The sequence below is a fragment of the Gopherus evgoodei genome, chromosome 15, assembly GCF_007399415.2.
Source record: "Gopherus evgoodei ecotype Sinaloan lineage chromosome 15, rGopEvg1_v1.p, whole genome shotgun sequence".
Classification (NCBI taxonomy): domain Eukaryota; kingdom Metazoa; phylum Chordata; order Testudines; family Testudinidae; genus Gopherus; species Gopherus evgoodei.
Window position 1 is genome coordinate 1,588,005 of NC_044336.1, and position 26,066 is coordinate 1,614,070.

The 26,066-nt window shown below is 46.5% G+C and overlaps 3 protein-coding genes and 1 pseudogene across 7 annotated transcripts in view; 2 read left to right on the top strand and 2 right to left on the bottom strand.

Moving 5' to 3' along the window:
* Positions 1 to 16,080, top strand: part of LOC115635661 (zinc finger protein 501-like) — a 160,476-nt gene extending 144,396 nt beyond the window's left edge. For 2 of the 5 annotated variants that reach the window (XM_030534738.1, XM_030534739.1), the window contains exons 3-4: positions 13,621 to 13,734; positions 14,060 to 16,080. In XM_030534738.1, coding sequence (XP_030390598.1) covers positions 13,621 to 13,734; positions 14,060 to 15,774 — 1,829 coding nt within the window. In that variant the 3' untranslated portion in view covers positions 15,775 to 16,080. Of the gene's footprint in view, positions 1 to 8,036; positions 8,275 to 9,413; positions 9,450 to 11,593; positions 11,721 to 13,617; positions 13,735 to 14,059 lie in introns of those variants that run through there. The other 3 variants (XM_030534740.1, XM_030534742.1, XM_030534741.1) reach the window with 3 other exon arrangements.
* The window catches only part of LOC115635683 (zinc finger protein 239-like), an 811,791-nt gene that overhangs the window by 766,503 nt on the left and 19,222 nt on the right, over positions 1 to 26,066 (bottom strand). The window lies entirely within an intron of this gene.
* Positions 1 to 26,066, top strand: part of LOC115635664 — a 1,110,108-nt pseudogene that overhangs the window by 504,181 nt on the left and 579,861 nt on the right.
* LOC115635684 (zinc finger protein 239-like) overlaps positions 1 to 26,066 on the bottom strand; it is an 861,693-nt gene that overhangs the window by 217,583 nt on the left and 618,044 nt on the right. The window lies entirely within an intron of this gene.

Sequence of the window (26,066 nt, forward strand, 5' to 3'; positions counted from 1 at the left end):
AGGGTGATGGGGTGAGTTGGAGAGATTCCATCCTCTCCCCTTCATTGTCATGCTCCACCCCCATACAGCAACCTCTCTCTGAGCCTTGGAGATTTTATCCTCTCCCCATTCTACCCTCCACCTCCCAGCATGGCACTTGCCACAATGTTCTTCACTCTCTATTTTTAGGAATCACACTTTGGTTTTTTTTTAAATGAACCTGAAAGCTCTGTTTGAGCTTTCTGAACTTAAATCCCCGTTTCCATCTATTGGTAAAGTGGCTTCTGGCTTTTTCCAGCCAATTCCAGAATATTTGTAGATGGATAGATTTTAGTTTGGGTTTTTTTTTCTTTTTTGCATTAGGACAATACTAAAACTTTTGTAAATGACACAACCAAATAATGAGGAGGTGCTGAGTACAGCAGGTTCAGCCAGTTCAAGGAAAATGGATACATTTGTTTTCCTTCTTTTGGGAGTTATGATTCTGTGGGATTTCACTTTATGAACCTGAAAGTATTTTGTAGCCAATATTGTAGTGTTGTCTTTTCTATCCTTCTGAAGGCTGTTTGGTCACATAGTTTGATATTAGTTTAGTTTGACAGGATATAGCACAGTTTTATTGAGGACTTTATGAGACAAATGATCATTTGCCAGAAGAGTCTTTTTTATTTTAACCATTCTTAACCCTTTGTCATGAGATTTTTGTGTGTTTGAACAATGAAAATTATCAATATCTTTCAGCATGAACACTGAGGGTGAGTGCTAGATTCACACTCAGAGAGGCCGAGACTGAATGGGGCATGGAGTTACTTCCTGATCCCTGCAGAGATGTGAGATGCAGTCAGGAGCAGGAGAGGGTGGGGAAACAGAGCTGGGAAACTGCAGACTTTTCTTTTGAGAGCCAGAGAGCTGATGCTGAGAGCTGTGAACTTGCTGTGCCAAAGCCAGAGAGACACAGGAATTGCCTTGTGAGTACTGGGTGAAGCCATCTCTGAAATCTAAAGGGCTACAAATTATGTCTCTAGATGAAATATGAGGGGACGGGATAGCATCTCCCGATTGCTATGGGGACGAGCCTGGGCAGAGACAAGAAGGAAGTTGGGGAAGCCAACATGTCTGAGCCAGCCTTGAATCAAGACTGACCCCCATTATAGAGGCCAAAGGGAGATGAGGAGCCTGATACCCCAACTAGTCATCCCCTCCCCATCTACAAGTGTCTTGCATGGGGATAACAAACAGTCTGCCCCACTCACCCCACACTGTACCCCTCTAATCTCAGCTCCTTGGATTCCCTGCTCTCGGAGTGTTTGCTTTGTACCTCGGTCCCAGCATCTCTCCTGCATTTTCTGCACTTTTCTACCAGTTTGTAACTGTTGCTCTGTTGCTGGTGTATGTGGGTTTTGGGTGCTCCAATGTGCTGGGTTGGGGATGTAAAGTACCATGCTGAGCAGGGCTGGAGGTGGAGAAAGGAAAGGAGTCTGTCTTTGTCCATCCTTTGGAATAATAAAGTAGAATTTAGTTTCTCACACTCCCAAGTGTAGTTTGTTTTGCATTAACTATCCAGCAGATTCAGAGTGGAGGTTAACATGAAAGCAATGCTAACATGATCTGGTATGGAAATACACAGTCAGGTTTCCCATACAGTCTCACCTCTGCCCTATCATAGCCTCAGCTGCAGCCACTATACTCACAAATTTATGTATGTATAATATGGCTAAAGTGATTTAAAGTTTTAGCCCAAGATCCCCACTCTCTCAACCTTACCACCTGCTTAATTCTAGCTGAGACCCATTTAAATCAATTAAACCTGTGAATAAGATCTTTCCACACTGGGATTTTAGAGTGGTAGGTTTGGGAGTCTCTCTTTATTGATACTCAGCCTGTTCCTCATATCACACTTTCATCCAAATTCATTCTTGTCTGATCACAACGTAATTGTATCTCAGTTAATATCATGATTATTTGTAGTACAGCAGCAGCCAGACGCTCCACAGAAGACTACAGTATCTAGCACAATACGGCCATATATACGTATCATGGGAGACAGCTCCTCAGGAAAACAGTTTACAGTCTCAATATGCAGATCAGCCAGTGTAATGATTTTGTAACTATCAGGAGCAATCCTGAAATCTAAAGGGCTACGAGTGATGTCCCAATAGGAATGATGAGGGGAGGGGGCAGCATCTCTCGATTGCTGAGAGAACGAGGCTCTGCACTTCATTCACCTTCTGTTATATGTAAAAAACACAGATTGTTCTCCCCCACAATGACAGCACTTACCCCCAGAGTGCAGAACACATTTTCTGAGCAAAGTCAGTCTGTTACTGGCTTTAACAATAATCATTAACAATGGGTCTGTTCAGACATTTAGCACCGACTGTCAGACCCTGCCTTGTAGTGATACCATTCAAAGCCCCATACTATTCCAGTTAAGGTATTTTAGTGCTTGTGGGCCCAGATTATATTAAACCGATTTTTAAAGCCCATTAGCTTTTGGGTAAGTTTTTCAAAAGCATCTTTCCCAAAATTACTTATGGTTGTATTTTTTAAGGTATTAGGTACCTGAGGATTCAGATAGGGGCTTACTGGGGTTACCAAAGCAGGTTAGGCACCAGGGGCTAGATGCACAAAAAGATTTAGGTCCCTAGCTGCTACTTTTACTTTAGGTACCTGCATCTGACATTTAGATGCCACCAATCCTCAACTGACCCCCCCCCACACTCAGCTATTGCCTAACTCTGATGGTGTCTTAAGATCCTGTGCACCTAAATTTCTGTCATTTAAATCATCCAAGAGCCTGCAAATCTGGTTCTGGGCATGCTCTCAGCTGCCTCAGGTTAGGCACACAGATCCCTATTTCATACCTAAGCACCAGCACGCTCCTCACACTATGTTTTCCCTGTCCTGTCTCTCATGTGGCTGCCCCATTGCCCATTCTGGTTTGTCTCAGGCCAGTGCCCCATTATGGGCTGGGGAGACTAAATTTGGTGTTTCAACTCATATGGCACAATGCCACTAGCTCAATTTTGGCCCCAGATACTCCCCTCCCGCCCCCCCCCCCGCGCAACCATGGTGGGACATTCGGGCCTATCCAGAGTGCTGAGAGCACCAGCCCCAGAACCAGACCAGCTGGTGCTTCACTGCCAACATTCAGGCACAGCATGGGGAGCTGCTGTCAGTGCCCATATGGGGGTGCCAGCCAGAAGAGGGGCAGAAGGGGACTGGCAGGGGGCAGACATAGTAGGGGTTGCCTAGAGCCCAGTGATGGTTAATCCAGCCCTATGAATAACCAGAGGAACTTGATGGCAAAGCCCTGACAGATCCATGGCCCGAGCTAGGGGAGCAGAGCTTGAAACTCCGGCCTAGGGCTAGTAGCCAGTGAGTCTGGTGTGGAGACAAGAGACCATCTCTGGCAAACTGCTCCCTGTGCCAGTCTGTAATCAGAGTGACTCACTCACAGAGTCAGTGTCACCAAGAAACCTATCTCCTGCTGTTCCCGGTTCTGGGCAGCCTGTCTAGGACCAGGACCCCCATGTGTCCCTTTTCATACTGGGGACTCTGTGGAACAATGCCCAGTTTCCATGGAAATGCTCCTTCTCCCCTCATTCTGGGATCTGGACGTCTCCTTTCTGCCCATTGACGCAAAGGCTTCTATGTATGATGCGCCCTTAATGCTGAGAGAAGCTGCCTGTGCCCAGGGCCGGTGCAAGGATATTTTGCGCCCTAGGCGAAAATTCCATCTTGCGCCCCCCCCCCCCCCAAATCACATACATTATACACAATACATGGTCACAGAGTAACGTTATAATTTAGAATTTATGTTTCCGCGCTTTAAGTTTAGCAAATTTAGAAACAAGTTCCTCCAAGTCAATGTTGTGAGCAATGTCATGTTCTATTGACAAGGTAGATAGCCCAACAAGTCTTTATTGCAACATTGATGTTCGCATATATGTTTTTATCAACTTGAGCTTCGAGAAGCTTTGCTCACCACTGGCCACAGAAACTGGGAGAGTCAAGAGGATGCGAAGAGCAATAACTGTGTTAGGGACACTATCTGTCAGCTTATTTTCCCATATGAAGTTCAATACATCTTGGGGTGATGAACTCCTTTGGACTCGTCTTTCAATAGCTTGCAATTCACTGCACAAGTCAAAGGCATCAATATCCTTGGATTCACCATGTTGCAAGGCTTTCTCCAGATTCAAGCAATGTTCTATAATTTGCTTTGGTGTTTTATTTTGCAAACTCTAAACATCATATATGAAGCCAAATACTGAACTAATTTGCTGCATCAATGTGAATCTTTCTTCAACCGAATGTATTGCTGTGTCAATGACCACAAAGTAAAAGTTCACTTTGAATTTTTCTTTCGGATCATAAATAGGTTCGTCATCTGCTTCATATGTGAACTGCTTCCTCTTCTTTCTAATACGGATTGGATCTGGTTCAAAAAGTGCCGGTACATCCAACTCCTCCGCAAGTTCACCTGCATCTACCAATGTTTCCTCAAAGGCTGCGTCACTTCTGCGGCCCACAGGAAACTTTTTGGTTTCTCCAAGTTGATTAATGGCATCACATATATCAAATTATTTTGCCTGAAGTTGTTTGCTAGTTATGTTGATCTCAAACAATATGTCATACCACAAAACAAGAGAAACAAGAAACTTGAAACTAGAAATGGCTTTTGTAAGAGCCTTTGCATCAACTCGTGATGTATTGCCAGATGATCCTGTCAGAGTATTGTCTTCATAGATGTATACCAGAGCATCATAGATGTCACCAATGAAAGCAGGATGGAGAAGCTCCCCCCGCAGAAGACCTAAGACATGATGGCTGGATACATAAACAGACACCTGTCCCTCACAAGCAACTACCACATAACATGCCAATTTTGCTCGGGACAGAATATCATAGAGGAATACTATGCATTCAGTGGTCTCTACACTGGCCAAGCAACAGCATGACAACTAACCTAACCAGTCCATCCAACTTTTTTGACTGCTTCTTGGGCACTGGTGAGGGGTAGTGGTGCCAGACTGAGCCTGGTGATGGGTGCACTACAAATCTACAAACTGAGGCAAGGTGCTGGGCCTAGAGTCCTGCTGAGACTGCTGTCCTACACCAAGTGGAGCACAGCCTCCATGAGGAGAGAACTCAAACAAATATCACACTCCTTCTGCATGATTCCCCCAAGCACTTCTTCAGGCAGCTGCTATGGGGGTCACTCACAGGCTTAGGCCCGCTTGTTGCAGGCAAAACACAGCAGCAGGGCTTAAAACTCAGACAGGGCTGCCCAGAGGACTCAGGGGGGCTTGGGCAAAGCAAAATCGGGGGCCCTTTCCATAAAACATTTGCAATACTATAGTAACATGTATTACGAAATGTAAAAAATAACTAGTGAAATACATTCAAAAATTAATTTGTAATAATTTGAAAATAAACTAAATACACCTTTTAATGTTTTTAAATACTGTAATGGTATGTATACATTTGCAATTACATAATGGGCAGTTGCTGGGTGATTGTGATAGTTGGTACCAATGGGCTGTCGTTGCCTGGGGGTGGTGCTGTTGTTGCCCACGGCTGGGTGGGGAGCTGGGCTCTGGGTTCAGGGGTGCCCAGCTCACAGGGGCTGGGCTCAGGGATGTGGGGAGATAGGGTCAGGGGGGTGTCCAGCTCAGAGGGGCTGGGCTCAGAGCTAGGGGTGTTATAACCTTATTCCCAGATTTGGACCTTAGCGTCCAAAATATGGGGGTTAGCATGAAAAATCTCCAAGCTTAGTCACCAGCTTGGACCTGGTACCTGCTGCCACCACCCAAAAAATTAGAGTGTTTTGGGGCACTCTGGTCCCACTGAAAAACCTTCCCTGGGGACCCCAAGATCCAAATCCCTTGAGTCTCACAACAAAGGGAAATAATCCTGTTTCCCTTCCCCCCTCCAGGTGCTCCTGGATAGATACACAGACACAAGCTCTGTGAAACTACACAGAGTGATTCCCCCTCTCCATTCCCCAGTCCTGGGAACAAAAAGGACTTTCCTCTTCACCCAGAGGAAATGCAAAATCAGGCTAGCCAATTCAACACACACAGACCTCCCCTGATTTCTTCCTCCCACCAATTCCCTGGTGAGTACAGACTCAATTTCCCTGAAGTAAAGAAAAACTCCAACAGGTCTTAAAAGAAAGCTTTATATAAAAAAAGAAAGAAAAAATACAAATGTTCTCTCTGTATTAAGATGATACAACACAGGGTCAATTGCTTAAAAGAATATTGAATAAACAGCCTTATTCAAAAAGAATACAAATCAAAGCATTCCAGCACTTATATTCATGCAAATACCAAAGAAAAGAAACCATAGAACTTACTATCTGATCTCTTTGTCCTTACACTTAGAAACAAAAGACTAGAAAATAGAACTACTTCTCCAAAGCTCAGAGGAAACAGGCAGACAGACAAAAGACTCAGACACACACTTCCCTCCACCCAAAGTTGAAAAAATCCGGTTTCCTGATTGGTTCTCTGGTCAGGTGTTTCAGGTGAAAGAGACATTAACCCTTAGCTATCTGTTTATGACAAGGGGTAAGGGCTGTGGGGGGATGAGGTTGAGGGGGTTTCCAGCTCAGAAGGACTAGGCTCGGAGCTGGGGGTCAGGGCTGTGGGGGGGATGGGGTCAGGGGGTGCCTGGGGGCACTGGGGCAGCTCAGCTCTGCAGGCTGCTGTTCTCTCCAGCTGTCCAGGCACAAGGGGAGCAGGAGCAGGGACCAGCTAAGGACCAAGGGGGCAGGAGCACAGGCACCTGAGGCTGACCCATGGGGAGGCACTTGCTTACCTTGCCCAATGCATGAGCGCTAGGGTCCTCTTTCTTCCTCCGCTCCACCAGACCACTGCTGAGGCTCTTTTCTTCTCCGTGCCCCTCGCTGGGGCTGACGTGGAGGCTGAGCCAGAGGGCAGCCGCGGCTTTCCTCCAGAAGTGAAGCCCTGGTGTTGTGCCACTGTTGCAGGGCCCTTGCCACGTGCCCTAAGCAGAGCTGCGCAGCTCTGCCCAGCCGCCGGCGCCCCCGCCGGGCAACGAGAAAAATTGCAGAGGCTGGAGCCCCTGCTCTGGGAGGGAGAGGGATTCTGAGCCTCTGCCTGCAGCTCAGGGATTCCCCTGGGTCAGCGCAGCCGCGGTCAGCCCAAACCTCTGTGCTGCCGCGGCGGCACGCTGACCCTGGGGGCGCCCTGGGCTGCTGGGCTGCCGCGCCGGTGCCCTGACCCCGGGGGCGCCCTGGGCTGCTGGGCTGCCAGTGGCTCCCTGACCCCGGGGGCGCCCTGGGCTGCCATGGCTGCGTCCTGACCCCGGGGGTGCCCTGGGCTGCCGGGCTGCCGCCCTGGCGCCCTGACCCCAGAGGGCGCCCTGGGCTGCGGGGCTGCCACCCTGACCCTGGGGGCGCCCCGGGCTGCCCCAGCAGCTCCCTGACCCGGGGGGCGCCCTGGGCTGCCGGGCTGCCACCCTGACCCTGGGGGCGCCCTGGGCTGCCATGCCAGCACCCTGACCCCGGGGGGCGCCCTGGGCTGCCGTGGCTGTGTCCTGATCCAGGGGGCGCCCTGGGCTGCCGGACTGCCACCCTGACCCCAGGGGCACGCCGGGCTCCCGCGGCTGCTTCCTGACCCTGGGGGTGCCCCGGGCTGCCGGGCTGCCGCGGCGGCTCCCTGACGGGGGCGCCCTGGGCTGCCGGGCTGCAGCGGCTGCGCGCTGACCCCGGGGGCGCCCTGGGCTGCTGGCTGTAGGTAGCTGCTGCCGCGGGCAGCTCAGACTGCCTCTCCAGCAGCAGTGGCTGCAACCATTTAAAAATTTTTTTGAGGGCGCCGCTTTTTGGCGCCCTCAAATCTTGGCGCCCTAGGCAACCGCCTAATTCGCCTAAATGGTTGCACCGGCCCTGCCTGTGCCCAGGGGAACTGGGGCCCCAGGAGGCAGGCTCTGGGGCAGGGGGATGCAGTGCAATCCCTTGATCTCTAGGACCCAGGAGCAGCTGAGTTGCGGTTCTGGGAGCGATCGCTGGGGTCACTCAGTCTGAGCAGCAGGAAGTGAATCGCACTCGCTGCAGTGACTCTGGGGGGCTGCCACGCTCCTTGCAAGAACCCTGAGCCCCGGCGGCTGCTGGGGACCCCGGAGCCCTGGCTGCAGCCGGGAGAGGGGAATCTCGAGCACTAACATTCCAACTGCTCCCGGAGCCACTCCCAGTGCCGAGCTCCCAGCCTGGCCAGGACCCGCCCCCAGCCCCTGCTCCCAGGGCGGGCACCGCTTGGAGGGAAGGTAAGGGAGACCTGCCCATCCCCCAGGGAGCAGTGTCCCCGGTGCCACCCAGGCTGCAGGGGGAGGGTTTGGCCCAGGCTGCTCCCAGCGGAGCTGGCTGCGATTCCTGCCCTGTGCCCAGGGAAGCTGCCGCCAGCTCCCATTGTTTGCAGGGCGGGTGAAGCCAGCGCGCGCCTTGGGGGGGGCTGGGACAGAGACATGTAGGGGGATAAAGGCGGGTGGGAGCCGGAAGGGGCTGAAGAGGGGCAGGGGTGTGTGGCAGGAGGAGATTGAAGGATGAAATGGGATGTGTGAGGGAGTAGAAAGGGCTGAACAGGGATGCAGGGGGCCGGATGGGAGCAGGGGCAGTGGTTGCGCTGCAGGGAGGATGAAGCAATGCCGGAGGCTCAGAGTACGGGAGGAGAATCCTGGGACTGGAGAGAGCAGGGCTGGGATGGAAGGAATGTCTGTGGGGGGGGACGGTGAGAAGGGAAGAGGGGGCTGAGACTGGGGGCTGGAGCTGAGAACGGTGGTGCAAGCGGAGGCTGGCTGGGGAATGGGGAGAGAGCCTAGTGATAAAGGAGAGCGATCGTGAGAGATACAATGGCAGCTCCTCCGGCGCATAGTGCAGGGGAGGGCTGGGGGCTGCCCTGTCCAGCCTTGAGCTGGGCATTTTGTTTTAGAAGAAATGGTCACGCTGGCGCGGGGGGGGGGGGAGCAGGGCAGGGGACTAAGCCCTAAGGGCTGCAAAGCTACAAGGCAAATATCCCCACAAAACTTGCCCCCAACAGACGCACTCTTGCATTATTTTCTTAAATCAAACTCATGATTTCTGGACTCTGGGATTGTTGGGGTGGCAGGACAGATCAGGGCCTCTCTTGGATTTCTGAGCAGGATTCAGGGCTCAGAGTCATGGCCGGAACAGCAGGGGATAGATCCGAATGGGCGAATGAGAGTAGCATCTGCCTGGCTGCCCCTGGGACTGCTGGAGGAGACCTGGGGTACTCAAGAAGAACAGGAGTCCTTGTGGCACCTTAGAGACCAACAAATTTATTTGAGCATAAGCTTTTGTGGACTACGGACCACTTCATTGGATGCATGCAGTGGAAAATACAGTAGGAAGATATATATACGTACACAGAGAACATGAAACAATGGGTGTTACCATGCACACTATAAGGAGATGATCAGTTAAGGTGAGCTATTATCAGGAGAGAAAAAGAACTGTTTATAGTGGTAATGAAAATGGCCTATTTCCAGCAATTGACAAGGTGTGTGTGTGTGTGTGTGTGTGTGTGTGTGTGTGTGAGTGAGTGAGTGAGTGAGTGAGAGAGAGAGAGAGAGAGATGGGGGGGAATAAGCATGGGGAAATAGTTTTACTTTGTGTAGTGGCCCATCCACTCCCAGTCACTATTCAAGCCTAATTTGATGGTGTCCAATTTGCAAATTAATTCCAATTCAGCAGTCTCTCATTGGAGTGTATCTTTGAAGTTTTTCATTGCAATATTTTGACTTTTAGAGCTGTAATCGAGTGGCCAGGGAGATTGAAGTGTTCTCCAACTGGTTTTTGAATGTTATAATACTTGATGTCTTATTTGTGTCCATTTATTCTTTTACGTAGAGACTGTCCAGTCTGGCCATTGTACATGGCAGAGGGGCATTGGTGGCACATGATGGCGTATATCACATTGGTAGATGTGCAGGTGAATGAGCCCCTGATGGCGTGGCTGATGTGATTAGGTCCTATGATGGTATCCTCTGAATACATATGTGGACAGAGTTGGCAATGGGCTTTGTTGCAAGGATAGGTTCCTGGGTCGGTGTTTTTGTTGTGTGGTGTGTGGTTGCTGGTGAGTATTTGCTTCAGGTTGGGGGGCTGTCTGTAAGCAAGGACTGGCCTGTCTCCCAAGATCTGTGAGAGTGATGGATCATAGGTGACTTCTGGATGTAGAAGCCCTCTACACCAACATTCCACACAAAGATGGACTACAAGCCGTCAGGAACAGTATCTGTGATATTGTCATGGCAAACCTGGTGGCTGAACTTTGTAACTTTGTCCTCACCCATAACTATTTCACATTTGAGGACAATGTGTACCTTCAAATCAGTGGCACTACTATGGGTACCCGCAGTAGGGACTGTCTGACTAGCATTGTGATAGTGACTGTGAAATGCTCAGAGAGATAAGAGAGGCTATAAAAATAAAAAACTCAATAATAACGGGGGATTTCAACTATCCTCATATTGACTGGGTACATGTCACCTCAGGATGGGATGCAGAGAGAAAGTTTCTTGACACCTTAAATAACTACTTCCTGGAGCAGTTAGTCCTGGAACCCACAAGAGGAGTGGCAATTCTTGATACAGTCCTCAGTGTAGCAGAGGATCTGGTCCAAGAGGTGAATATAGCTGGATCTCTTAGTAATAGTGACCATAATATAATTAAATTGAACAACTCTGTGAGAGGGAAAACACCACAGCACCCCAATGTCGTAGTATTTAATTTCAGAAAGGGGAATTATACAAAAAATGAGGAAGTTAGTTAAACAAATTAAAAGGTATGTGCCACAAGTCAAATCTCTGAAAGCTGCATTGAAATTTTTTAAAGATACCATAATAGAGGCTCAACTTAAATGTGTACCCCAAATTAAAAAGACACAATAAAAAGTGCCACTATGGCTAAAAAACAAAGTAAAAGAACCGATGAGAGGCAAAAAGGCATCATTTAAAAAGTGAAAGTTTAATCCTATTGAGAAAAATAGAAAGGAGCATGAACTCTGGCAAATGAAGTACAAAAATATGATTAGGAAGGCCAAAAAAGAATACACAGGGTCAGGTAGGGAGGAGGATAGGGTCTGAAAAACCCTCTGGGACTTGCTCAGGCTAAGGCCTGATTTATGAACAGGCTCATTGGGAGGTGAACATTCCCCCATTTCTGAAACAGGAACTGCCGCCCCCATGGAGAGGGCTGGGAAAACAGACCAGAGTGCTGGAGCCTGAACCCACTAGATAGAGACTGCGGGGGAATACAAAGGGATGATGCTGGGATTCCTGTCCCTGCCCAGATCTCTGCTTCCCACATCAGCCTGTGCCTGCTAGGTTTGTGGTAAATGAGAAGACTCTGCCCTCCTCTGTCTGTTGGGAGGGACATGGAGTTCTCACTTTCTTGCCACTCCCTGAAGCTTCCTGGCTGCTCTGAGCAGGGTGGGGGTGAGATTCTGCTCCTCTGTCCCCCCCTCCGCCCCCTCCCAGGTGAGCTAGCTTCCTTCCTTCTTTCCCATGAATAGTAGGATTGTGGCTGTGGCAGCAGGTGCTGAGTAGGGAAAATTTGTTGTTTCAGATGCCGGTGACTTTCGAGGACGTGGCTGTGTATTTCACCGAGGGGCAGGGGGCCCTATTGGACCCTGGTCAGAGAGCTCTGTACAGGGAAGTCATGGAGGAGAATTATGAGAATGTGACCTCACTGGGTAAGACTTTCCTGGCCTCTCTGTTATTAGAAGCCATGGGGTCTGCATTTCCAAATCTGTCAGGTGCATCTTTGGAGAGAGAGACTGGAGGTGAATGAACCCTATAATCCACAGCTGCTGTGTGAGAGAGACTTTAATCTCCTTACACCCTCCAATGAGATAAGGGTGTCAAAACCTAATGGACATTCTATCTCATCCCCACCCCTCCAGCTTTCAAGAGGGCAGAAGCTGTGTATTGTCCTGTCTGTGTTATTTTTCAGGCACACATAGAATCCCTGTGTGACCAGTTCCCTCTGGGGTGCCACCTAGAACTGGGGTACCACTGAGCCCTCTGACCCACAAGGCCTGGGCTCCCTCTCACACTGTGCATCTGTGACAAGCTGCACACCCACTCCCAGTCCCACACTTCCACCAGCATCCACATAGGCAGGGACACACCCTGCTGCAGTTACATGCAGGCTCTCTGTCCAGCCCCTGCATGAACCAACAACAGGAATGCTATAACCAGGATAACTCCCAGCTCCCCAGGCATGCACCCCCTCTGGAGTATGAACCCAAAATTATACCACATTGCACTGCACAGGGAACTGTACAATGTAAGATCATGGAGTTCACCTCCCCCCTCAGTGTGGGGAAGAAATGCAACAAACTTGTGTTAAATCAGACTAAGATTTTTCCCCCAGACACTTCACTTAAAGGCACACTGGGTTTAGATTAAAACATAAAACAAGTTTATTAGCTAAAAAAGATAGATTTTAAGTGATTATAAATGATAGCAAACAGATCAAAGCAGGTTACCTAGCAAATAAACAAACACAAACTAAGCTAATACATTGGATATGTTAGCAGATTCTCACCCTAACTGATGGTACAGGCAGACTTGTAGATTCTTAAGGCACAAGCTGCATTAGCTTTACAGCTTGGTTTTCTCAGGTCTTCATACACAGGCTAGAAATCCCTTCAGCCTGGATCCAGCACTTCCCCCAGTCCAGTCTTTGTTCCTCAGGTGTTTCCAGGAGTCTTCTTGTATGGAGAGTGAAGAACAACAAATGAATTCACTCTCTGCCTTGGATAGCTTTAGCATGCAGTGGGAACCCTTTGTTTCAAAACTTGGTTCCCAGACCAGTTTGTGAAAAAATACTGACATCCCAAGATGGAGTCCAGAGACATGTGGTCTGGTCACATGTCCTTGTAGAGTTATAGCAGCCACTGTTTATTGGCTGACCAAAACGCCCACAGGAAGGTTAAGCTATTCCACAGTCCATTGTCTTTGCTGATGGACCATCAGCCCCATCTGGCTTCTTCATTGTTGTACCTGAAAGGCTTGCCATGGTGTTTTCCAGAGTAAGCCCATTTGAATTACAGATCCCTAGTCAATAATCATAACTTTAGATACAAAAATTATACTTGCATACAAATTGGATATTCATATTCAGCAAATCATAACTTTTCCAATAACATCTTACATGACTTGTCTTGCAAAAAAGGAATAATAATTACACTATAATTATATCATAATAATATCACTATGAAGAATATGCGGTGCAGTGTCACATCCTGTTCACCTCCCTTCTTGGGACTAGCTCCAGCCATGAGGAGGGGTCTGGGCACTGCAGGTTTAGAAATAGACAGGGGTTTAACTCCAGAGCTATGTGTGTGTCAGCAAGGCCCCTAGAGTGCACAGATCCTGCAAACTCCTAATGAGGGTATAACAATTCCTCTCACATCTCCAGACACCTGTCTTACCCAAGGGGCTCAGTGACCACATTCTCATCGTCCTGGATTCCAAGTTCTCACAGCACAGCACAGGCACAGGTTCAACTCCAGGAATGTCCTTTGTGACAAATACTCTACCATTCCTTCATGCACTCTGATCTTGTCTCTTTTCACCCCCAAGCAGGATTTTCCATTCCCAAACCTGACCTGATCACCCGGCTGGAACGATGGGAAGAGCCATGGGTACCCGATCTCCAGGCCTGCCAGGAAAAGGAGATTCTGAGAGATACCCACATAGGTAAGGTGTTGGTAAAACTGACACAGAAACCATCTGGCGATTGAGGGAAAACCATTGAGAATCCCAAAAATGTGGTGTCAGCGAGCACCTTAGTTCTGTCTCATCTCACCTAGGTCAGGGCTGTAGTCAGTAGATATCATTTATGGCTTTCCACCCGTCCTGCCAGCTGCAGGCGTTTCCTTCCCTATGAGTGTTTGGATGGGATGTGGAGGCAGAATCCAATTGTACAGTCTTTGAAAATTTATTGCGTTGGATTTTCCCTTTGTGCTGTTCCTCTTTCTCCTCACCACAGTGACTTTTGCCTGGATTGTCTGTCTCTCTCCAGCAGGTGATAAGCGAGAGAGTGAGAAAGAGGAGGACAATCAACATCAGGAATTTCCTGGGGAAGTGGAACCACGGAGGACCTTTAGGAGAAGAGCTTTAGGGAATTTCTCGCAATGCTTGGAACAAAGAAAAGCCTCTGGAAATCAGCAGTGGTCAGAGAGGCTATTCAGAAACCAGCCTATCAAGAAAGTGGCTGAATCTATTAAATATGTGGGAGGATGCAAGGATCCTGAGGAAACCACAACCCAGGAGACAAATCGCAAGAAAGAGAAACGCAGTGAGTGCCTCAAATGTGGGAAACAATTCATTCTGAGATCACACCTTCTTACACATCAGACAATCCATATGGGAGAGAAACCCCATAAATGCTTTGAGTGCGGGAAGAGCTTTAGCCACAGCTCATACCTCACTGCACATTGGAGGACCCACACTGGAGAGAGACCATATAGATGCTTGGACTGTGGGAAAAGCTTCAGTAACAGCTCAAACCTCACTAAACATCGGAGAATCCACACAGGAGAAAGACCATATAAATGCCCAGACTGTGGGAAATGTTTCATTCAGAAGTCAACTCTTGTTACACATCAGACAATCCACACTGGAGAAAGACCTCATAAGTGCTTAGACTGTGGGAAAAGCTTTAGCCACAGCTCATACCTCATTAGACATTGGGGGACCCACTTAGGAGAGAGACCCTATAAATGTCTCGATTGTGGGAAAAGTTTCATTCGGAACTCGCACCTTATTAGACATCAGAGAATTCATACTGGCAATAAACTTCATCAATGCCTCCACTGTAGGAAAAGTTTCACTGAGAGACCAAACCTTATTAGACATCAGGCAGTCCACACAGGAGAGAGCCCCCATAGGTGCTTGGAGTGTGGGAGAAGTTTCACACAGAGATCAGCTCTTGTTACACATCAAGCAATCCACACAGGAGAGAGACCTCATAAGTGCTTGGACTGTGGAAAAAGTTTCATTCAGAGAACAAACCTTATTTCACATCAAACAATACACACAGGAGAAAAACCGCATAAATGCTTGGATTGTGGGAAAAGTTTTGCTCACAATTCAGGACTTATTGTGCACCAGAGAATCCACACAGCAGAGAAGCCCTATAAATGTTTGGACTGTGGAAAAAGTTTCAGTCACAAATCAAATCTTAATAAACATCAGAGAATCCACACAGGAGAAAGGCCACATAAATGCCTGGACTGTGGGAAATGTTTCATTCAGAAATCAAGCCTTGTTACACATCAGACAACTCACACTGGAGAGAGACCCCATAAGTGCTTGGACTGTGGGAAAAACTTTAGCCACAGCTCATACCTCACTAGACATTGGAGGACTCACACGGAGGAGAGACCCTATAAATGTCTTGAGTGTGAGAAAAGTTTCATTCAGAGCTCACACCTTATTAGACACCAGAAAATTCATACTGGAGATAAACCTGATAAATGCCTCCAATGTGGGAAATGTTTCACTGAGAGAACAAACCTTATTAGACATCAGGCAATCCACACAGGAGAGAGCCCCCATAGGTGCTTGGAGTGTGGGAAAAGTTTCAATCAGCGATCAAACCTTATTATACATCAGAGAATCCACACAGGTTATAACCTTCATAAATGCCTTGACTGCGGGAAAAGCTTTAGTAGGAGCTCAGAGCTTACTAAACATCAGATAATCCACAAGGGTGCGACCCTAGAAATAGCTTAAAGAACAGGAGTACTTGTGGTCCCCAACCTTTTTCGTCTGGTGACGAGCCACGGAGGACCATGGCGGCGGAACGAGCATCTGCCGAAATGTTGCCGACAAGTGGCAACGGCAATAGGCGTCACCGCTGACAAGCAGCGTCATCCATTCGGCGGCATTTTGGTGCCAACGCCTCTGGATGCTGCTGCTTGATGGCGGCGTTTTGGTGGATGCTCGTCTGCTGGCTAGTATGTGGGTGCACTTAGATGCCTCAGTGGGCGCCATGGCACCCGCGGGCACCACGTTGGAGACCCCTGCCTTAGAGACTAATAAATTTATTTGAGCATAAGCTTTCATGGGCTACAGCCCACTTCATCGGATGCATAGAATGGAACATATATTGAGGAGATACATATACACATACAGAGAATGTGAAAAGGTGGGAGTTGCCCTACCAACTCTAAAAGGCTAATTAATGAAGGTGAGCAATTATCATCAGGAGAAAAAAAACTTTTGTAGTGATAATCAAGATGGCCCATTTCAGCCAGTTGACATGAAGGTGTGAGGATACTTAACATGGGGAAATAGATTCAATGTATGTAATGGCTTAGCCATTCCCAGTCTCTGTTCAAGCCTAAATTGATGGTATCTAGTTTGCATATTAATTCAAGTTCAGCTGTTTCTGACTGGAATCTGTTTTTGAAGCTTTTCTGTTGCAAGATTGCCATCTTTAAGTCTATTGCTGAGTGACAGCTTGACTGTGGGAAAAGATTCAACCTGAGTTCACACATCAGTGATCCACACAACAGAGAGATCTTGAAAGTTAAACTTCCATTGGTTGCTCCCATAGTATCAGGCATCATCAAATCCACACAGGGAAGAAACCTCTGAGATGTTCCCAGTGTGGAAAATGCTCCTAGTGTAGCTAACACCATATTAGACTGGTCTAAGCAAACCCAAGGCAGAGGATGGGAAGCCCCAATCAGCCTCATCTCCCTGCTGCAGCCTTGGTTGCTGAGTTGATGGGCCACAGGTGAGGGAAGGAAAAGAGGAAAAACTTCCCCAGACACTCCCTTGGCCTGCGTGAAGTTTCCCCCTCTCCCATCCTTCCCAGATGGGATCTCCCTTCCATGGAGATTAAGAGAAGAATACTTGAGCCAGGCCCCACTTTCCCTCTAGACACCTGTCCCACCCCTGCATCTTCCACAAGCACCTGGGCTGGGCTACTCCAATTACCTGGAACTGTTCCTTGGAAGGGAGATGTCCAGAAAGACCGGTAACTCTTTCCCTCCCAAAATTCCCCAGGGTGCTGGGTTCTGTAGGATCATATATTGAGGGATCAGGAGGATCGTTTTGTGCAGGAAACTGGGGATTGAATGATTGGAGCTCCTGGAACTAGGAAGCAGAGCAAGCTGGGACTATCGAGTGTTTGAGGATCATAGGATAAGAAGAGAGGGAGATCACAGGAGTGGAGAGGTGCTGCCTCTGATCATTCATTCCCTCTTTACTTTCTCCCTGCCCCCTCTGCATTCAGAAAGCTCCAGTGAGAGAGACTGATTTCCACAGGGCCTTTTGTAGGAGGCCCAGAGATCCCACTTATGCCCCCACAGCATCAGCTTCTGAGGTTCTCTCTATGATAGGGATTAGCCAGTGAATCTCTGTGACCCTCCATCAGATTCCTAGTATAAACTGATCCTGAGCATTTTATTCCCCTGTTAACAGAGTGATGGCTTGTTCCTGAGTTCCTCTTTTGTGGCCAGATTGTCTTATTCCCAGATATTCTCACATTACTGCAGGCCAGGGTGAAAACCATTTATTGTTTGTACATTTTCTACCTTATGGACCAGAATTAACTAGATGCTAAAAAATCAGAGCAGTGACAATAAATGTTGTTCTAGCTTCTGTGCTATTCGAGGGTGATGAGGTGAGTTGCAGGGATTCCCTCCTCCTCCATCACAATCACACTCCACCCTTGACACAGTAACCTCTGTCCAAGCAATAGGGAGTTTTATCCTCTCCTCATTCTACCCCTCCATATCCCAAAGGGTCACTTGCCACAGTGGGCTTGGTTCTCCATGCTTACGAATCACAGTTTGATTTCTATGATCCTAAATCAGACTCCTGAGGGCTGGAGAAGAAAGTGTCACAGACCTGGGAGTGGGCAGGGAAATCCCAATGACCCTCAAATCACAGTTTGACCCTGTCCAGTCTTATACCCTGTTTCCATCTATTGGTAAAATTGCTTCTGGGCTTTTTCCAGGCTAGTTCAGATCATTTGGAGACAGGAAGTTTGGGGTTTTTTTGGTCTTTCTCTTTCTTTGAGCATAATGATACTATAACTTTTGTAACTAATACACCCAAATAATGAGGCGAGAAGTAAAGCAGGTTTAGCCACTTCAGAAGAACATGAGTGCATTTAGTTTCCTGATTTTGAGTCTTAAAAGATTCTCTGAGGTTTCACTTTATGAATGTGAAACTGTTTTATATCCCATCCTGTATTGTGGGTTTTTCTCTCTTTGTGAAGGCCGTTTGGTCACATACTTAAATATTAGTTTAATTTGACTCGATGTAGCTCAGATTTGTTGATGACTTCATGAGACAAATGATCATTGGGAGAAGATCCTTTTTTAAAAAAAAATATATATATTTTTTATTTTAAACTAACCCTTTTTTCATGAGATCTTTTGTGTATTGGAACAATGACAGTGATCAATATCTCTCAGCATAAACACTGAGGGTGAGAGCAAGATTCACACTCCAATAGACAGAGACTGAAACAGGGAAAGAAGTTTGTTGCCTGATCCCTGCAGTGATGTGAGAAACAGTCAGGATGAGGAGAGGATGGGAGGTGGGGGATCAGAGCTGGAAAGCTGCAGGATTTGCTCTTCGGAGACATAACTGAGGCTGAGAACTGTGAACTCCCTGCGTCAGAGCCAGAGAGATGAGAATATATGAGTGTTGTGTGAAGCTGACCCGACCTCTAAAGGGTCATGAATGACACCCCACAAAGAATGATGGGGGCAGAGGAACAGCATCTCCTGATTGTTGAGATGATGAAGTTGGGTGCAGGCAAGAAGTGAGCTGGGGATGTCAACAGACCTGGCCAGCCTTGAAGCCAAGCCGACCCCAATCATTGAGGCCAGAGAGATATGAGGAGCCCTAAACCCAGCTGGTCATCCCTCCCAACTGAATCTACTGCAGTGTCCTGTGTTGGGACAAGAGAGGCTGTCTCTGCGCCACTCACCCCACCCTGCATCCCTCCAACCTCAGCTCTTTGGGTTTCCTGCTTTTGAAGTGTTTGCTTTTGTGACTGAGTCCCTGCATCTTTCATGTCTTCTCTGCACTTTCCTACCAGTTTGTAAATGTTGCTGGTGTTGGTGCATGAGGGAGTCGGGTGCAACAAAGTGTTGAGGTGGGGCTGAACTGTGTTGAGCTAGGCCAGGCTGCGGTGGGGAAGGGAGTCTGTCTTTGTTCCTTCTTTGAAATAATAAAGTAGAATTTAGTTTCTCCCATTCTCGGTGTCCTTTGTTTTGCATTAAATGGCTACCAACTCCAGAGTTAAGGTTAAAGTTAAAAACAATACAAATGTGTGGAATGGAAATGCACAGTGAGGTCACTCATACAACCTTATCCCTGCCCTGTAATAGGCTAGTAAAACTTCCCTTTGAGCTAAAACTTGCTGAAATCTTGTCCCCCTCTCCCTGACCCCAGCACAAATCAGGAGTAGTCTGACTGGGTTCACAGGGTCATTCTCTCCCTCACCCTGGTGTAAAACAGAAGTAATCCCATTGGAACCCCATGAACTGTCTAAAACAGTGTGAAGTTGTTGTGAGAGAAGAATCAGACCACTGGCCTCTAAGCGAGTTAGCAGGAAATATACAGAGAGGGAGAGGGAGATTCTGATCTCTGGAATGGGTTCAGCTCAAGACCCCTGTTGTCAGAACCTTACCCTCTGCCTCATTCTAGCTCAGGCCCATTTAAATCAATGGGGTCTTTGGCAGTAATACAGTGAAATATGTGTTAGATTTTGCAGGATTGGGAATTTAGCTCGCTAGGCTGGGGTGTTTTTCTCTGCTGATATTTGGCCTGTTCCTCATACCACAACTTTCCCGTTTCATTCTTGTCTGACTACACAGTCATTGGTCTTATTAATACCAGGATTATTTTTGATACAGTAGCAGCTAGAGGCTACACCCAAGAATAAGGCTCTATTGTGCTCGGTATTGTATTTGACATACACATCATGAGAGACAGCTCCTAAGGGAAAGAGCTTCAAATCTAAATATACAAAACAGACAAAGTAATGATTCTGTAGGTGTCGGTAGCAACTCCATGATTAAGGCCATGCATTTAAAGTGGGTTTCCAACTTCTGATATGTGTGGAAAAACAGATTTTTCTTCCTCCAAATTACAGCACTTACACTTAGAGTAAGAACACATAGCCACTGGGAATGAAGAAAATGGGTTCCCTAGCTTCAGTTATCTCTGTATGACAGAGCTTGGAGGACTCCTCTATATACAGTCTCTTGGTTCATCTCTATGACCCTGGAGGACTCACTTTTACACAGTCTCCTGCAAAGATGACATACCTGCTGATACTGGGGGAGTACAATATAAAGGGGGGGGCACATGACCACCCCATGTGTCGCCTCTGGGAGGGATGTTCCAACCCCACCTCCTTGGGCCAGGGCATCTAAGCCTGCTGGCTCCCGGGGGCTGGGAAGCATGTGCCTCCATGCTGGCGAGGTCTCACAACAACACAGTTTCTCCCTGGAACTCTGAGGCACCCATGGACACCTCAGCAGGAGAGGCATGGGATGCAGGTATTATACAGTATCCTGTATTCATCATAGTGGTATCATTATGATATGATTATGACATGATGCATTTTGTACAAAATGTGTCATGTGAGGTGTCTATGGAAAAGTTATGATTTGCTGAATATGATTATTCTATTTGTATGCATGCATCATTTTGTATCTGAAGTTATTAATATTAACTATGTGTTTGTATTTCAAATGTGCTTACTCTGGGTAACACCCACAATTAGCCTTTTGGGTACTACAGTGAAGAAGCTAGATGGTTCAAAGAGCTCATCAGCAAAGACAATGATCCATGGAAAAGGTTTGTCCTCACCGGGAAACATTTTAGCCTATGAGCAATGGCTGCTATGACTCAGCAAGACATGCAAGGGCATGTGAGCAGACCACATGACAATAAATTCCATTTTGGTACCTTTATTTTTCCATGAGCTGGGCCTGGAAATTAGCTTGAAACAAAGGGTTCCCGCCATATGGAGAAACTATATAAGGTGGGGAGTGACATCATGATTTGTCTTCACTCCCTCACAACTCAACACCTGAAAGAAGCTCTGGAAGACAAAGTACTGGGATTGGGGAAGGGGAACCCAAGCTGCAAGGCATATGCAGCTTGTGCCTTAAGAATCTGTAAGCCTGCTTGTATCATCAGTCAGGGTGAGATATTGCTAATTCAAATCTTATCTATCTAGTAATGTAGTCTTAGTTTGCAATTTTGTTTATTTGCTAGGTGATCTGCTTTGATCTGTTTGCTATCACTTGTAATCACTTAAACATCTTTCTGTAGTTGTTAAACTTGTTTTGTAAGAACATAAGAACAGCCGTACTGGATCAGATCAAAGGTCCATCTAACCTAGTATCCTGTCTTCCAACAGTGGCCAATGTCAGGTGCCCCACAGGGAATTAACAAAACAGGTAATCATCAAGTGAGCCATGCCCTGTCACCCATTCCCAGTTTCTTCCAAACAGGCTAGGGACACCATCCCTGCCCATCCTAGGTAATAGCCATTGATGGATCTATCCTCCATGAATTTATCTAGTTCTTTACTGAACTAGATTATAGTCTTGGCCTTCACAACATCCTCTGGCAGAGTTCCACAGATTGATTGTGTGTTGTATGAAGAAATACTTCCTTTTGTTTGTTTTAAATCTGCTGCTTATAAATTTCATTTGGTGACCCCTAGTTCTTAGATTATGAGAAGGAGTAAATAACTCTTCCTTCTTTACTTTCTTCACACAGTCATGATTTTATAGACCTCAATCATATTCCACTTTAGTCATCTCTTTTCCAGCTTGAAAAGTCTCAGTCTTATTAAATTCTCCTCATATAGAAGCTGTTTCATACTTCTAAACATTTTTGTTACTCTTTTCTGAACCTTTTCCAGCCTGTAATTGCCAGGATCACCTCTGGAGCCCTTTTTAAATATTGGCATCACATTAGCTATCCTTCAACCATTTGGTACAGAAGCTGATTTAAATGATAGGTTACAGACTATAGTTAGTAGTTCTGCAATTTCATATTTGAGTTCCTTCAGAACTCTTGGGTAAATACCATCTGGTCCCAGTGACTTATTACTGTTTAGTTTATCAATTTGTTCCAAAACCTCCTCTATTGACACCTCAATCTGGGACAGTTCCTCAGATTTGTCACCTAAAAAGAATGGTTCAGGTTTGGGAATCTCCCTCACATCCTCAGCCGTGAAGACTGATGCAAAGAATTCATTTAGGTTCTCCACAATGGCCTTATCGTCCTTGAGTGCTTCTTTAGCATCTCAATCGTCCAGTGGCTCCACTGGTTGTTTAGCAGGTTTCCTGCTTCTGATGTACTTAAAAAAAAATTGCTATTTTTGAGTCTTCGACTAGCTGTTCTTCAAATCCTTTTTTTGGCTTTCCTAATTATATTTTTACACTTCATTTGTCAGAGTTTAGCTCCTTTCTATTTTCCTCACTAGAATTTAACTTCCACTCTTTAAACAATGCCTTTTTGCCTCTCACTGCTTCTTTTAGTATGTTGTTTAGCAATGGTGGCATTTTTTCTGGTCTCTTACTATATTTTTTTAATTTGTGGTATAAATTTAAGTTGAACCTTTATTATGGTGTCTTTAAAAAGTTTCCATGCAGCTTGCAGGCATTTCAATTTTGGCGCTGTACCTTTTAATTTCTGTTGAACTAACGTCATTTTTGTGTAGTTCCCCTTTGTGAAATTAAATGCTACAGTGTTGGGCAATGATCCTAACTCAGAAACCTTCTCCCAGCACCTTCCCCAGCTACCCTGCACCCAATCCAGGGCTGCTGTGCTCTCCCTGCCAAAGTTACCTGCGGTGGGGGGGCCCTGTCCGTCTCCTGCTGTGCCTGCCCTTGGTATGTTGCTGGCTCACTCAGCCTCTCTTCCTCGCAGCCAGGCCCAAATGTGGAGCAGAGTGGGCAAGACAGAGAAGCCTCTCACAGGTGAGGGTGGCCACTCTGGGTCACTGCCTTTATGTAGAGAGCCCACCTCTGGAGGCCCACCCCTTCTGCTTCTTGCGTGGGCCTGGCTGCCGGGGAAATGGGGCTGGTTGTAGGACCAGAGCCTAGCCTAGTGGTATTGTTTTCACAAAAGCCTCCAGGGCTGTAATGTTACCAGGGGGCTTGTTCCAGCTCAGCAAACAGCACAAGTCAGTTCAAGGAAGGGAAACACCCAGGTGCTGCTACAGGTAGGGCTTATTGCTGAGCTCAGGAAAGTGAACCTTACCCCATTACACTGTCCAGAGGGAGCCATGGCTGCAGGGTCCTCTGTGGAAAGTCTCCAGGATGAAGCTACTTGTCCCATCTGTCTAGAGTATTTCAAAGAACCTGTCACTCTAGAGTGTGGACACAATTTCTGCAGAGCCTAGGTCACCCAGTTGTGGGGAGAATCGGATACAGGCATCACCTGCCATCAGTGCAGATAAGCTGTACAACAGAAAAACCTCAAGCCAAACCGGCAGCTGGTGAATGTCCTAGAAATAGCCAAATCGCTGAGTTTCCAGGCAGCAAAGAGATCAGGGTGGGAGAAGGTGTGTGTGGAACACCAGGAGGCTCTGACACTGTTCTGTGAAGAGGATTGAACCCCCATCTGTGTGGTTTGCCATCTGTCCCAAGCTCACTGAGCTCACACAGTGATTCGCATAGAGGAAGATGCCCAGGAGTAGAAGGTAGGGAATTGCTATCAAATTCAATGAATAATGGCTTTGAATTTTTATGATAGGTACAAGTTTCCTGTCACAGGTGTGACTACATTGTTCAGCTCCGTAAGGCCTTCATTGTATGGGAGAAGCTATAAACAGTAAATGAGATGGCTGGGTAACAGGAAGCACAAACAATGAAGACTTGAGAGATTTCTAATGTGGGAAACTTTTATCTGAGAAGCTGAATCTTTTCAAACCCAGTCCCCTTTGGTGAGTTAAGGGAACAATCCATGGACCAAATGCTATTAAATGATCAGTGAGATTTACATCACAGTACCTGCAGGCCTGTCTATGTAAGAGTGTTGCCTTCAGACTGGAGAGCATCACGTTAAAAAGTGGGTGTTGTCATTACTGATTTGTATTGTAGCATTTATTATCGTTGTTATTTGCATCCCAGTAGCCACTGTAGACCTCAGATGAGATCTGACCTTGATTCTGCTGGACCCTGCATGAAACAGTGTGAGGGACAATCTCTTCTCTGAGCAGGGCTAATCTAATTTATAGGCTAATCTGGGAAGTAAAATGCAGAGTAGGAGGGGAAACTGAGGCCCAGAGTGGGGAAGTTAATTGTCTAAGGTCACAGAGCAGGACAGCAGCAGGGTGGGAAATACAGAAAGGTCTCTCAAGGCCCACACCAGTGCCCAAACCATGAGCCCATGCTGTTGTGGCCCTAGCAGCACCTAGCACTGATGAAGTCTGTTAGAAGGGAAAGACTCCTTGAGAAAGGTCCCAAGCCTAGCAAGAAAATGAAGTTTCTTCTAGAGACTGTGAATTCCCATGTTGTTCCATGGGGGGTTAAACTGAGATGGATTCTCATCCCTAAAAATAAAAATTAAACCACCCCATCATTTCTGTCTAATCAGGATAAATCCAGATCTATCTGAAGATTCTGAGGAAAGAGAGAGAAAAGTCCCTTGGATTTAAGTTGAGTAGAGATAAGAGAAGCCAGGAGAACCTGATAGGTTCTTTTTGTTATTAACCTGTATTGACAATGGGTATAAGGTCTGTAGGCAGATTCCTTTGTGGCATTAGAGAATGTTGGCTTTTGTCTGTTACTCCATTATCATGGATGCTCTGTGTGTCTGTGCACACACCTCCACACAGATGGCCTGAAAAATCATCATTTTCTCCATCTTCAGATTCTAAACTTTCATTCTGGTTAATGAATTAATGTCCAGCTTTTGTGGCTTTGATGAAAATCTTGCCAAAATGACCTGAATATATGCAATGCACAGCTCTGTGCCCAAGTCTGCACTTTTGTTGACTTGATTCATTCTTTTTTTCCTCCCATCAATCTCTGTCAATGTACTTTGGTATAGAGCTGGACAAACAACAGAACTTTTCATTGACTGGAAATTGGAAAAAAACAAGTCAATCAAAAATTATTTTTTAAAAATTCAGCAAATCAATGTTTCATTTTTTTTTGGGCAAAATATTTTGTTTCAATTTTGACCATTAAAAAGAACAACTATTTTTAACAAAAATGAATTTCAAATTGAAAAATAAAAACATTTTCTTGATTTGTTTTCAGGACTTTTTATTTATTAATTTATGCAAAACATTGGGTGAAAATTTACAGGAATTCATGAAATATTTCAGACGCAACAAATCTCCATTTTCCTTGCATAAAAGTTTACTGCAAAAAATTTAAGTTCTAGTGCTGAGTCCGGACTCTGGCTGCTTTGGATCTGCATTTTTAAAGGCCATTGGTAATGCAATGTCCTAACCATGTCGGACATGGGAATATCCTTTTAAGAGATATAGGGGCCAAATGGGAAGATGTGAGAAAATCCTCTTTCTAGTAACCACAGGTCACAGGCAAGTGTTAGATGTCTTAGAATTTGCAAAGAAATTCTCCCTCCTGCATAGTCCACACTTCATAAAAGGATCTCAGTTTCCATTCACATCCTTGACCAGCCCTTTCCCTATTTTTTTTTAACAGAAAAAGACACAAGATAAAAGGCAGAAGATTGTATCTGAATTTCAGCAACTGTGACAGTTTCTGGAAGAACAAGAGCGACTCCTGCTGGCCCAGTTGGAAAAGTTGGATAAGGAGATTATGAAGATACAGAATGAAAAAGTCACTGAATTCTCTGGGGAGATTTCCCGTCTCAGGGAGTTGATCAGTGAGATAGAGGGGAAGGATCAGAAAACAGTAAGTGAATTCCTGGAGGTGAGACAGATTTAGAAATACCCTAGATCTCACCACAAGGACAGTACGGTACATGGGCACTGGAGTCCAGCAGTCTGTGAAACTCAGTGTGTGAATTCCTGAAACACTCAAATCACAGTT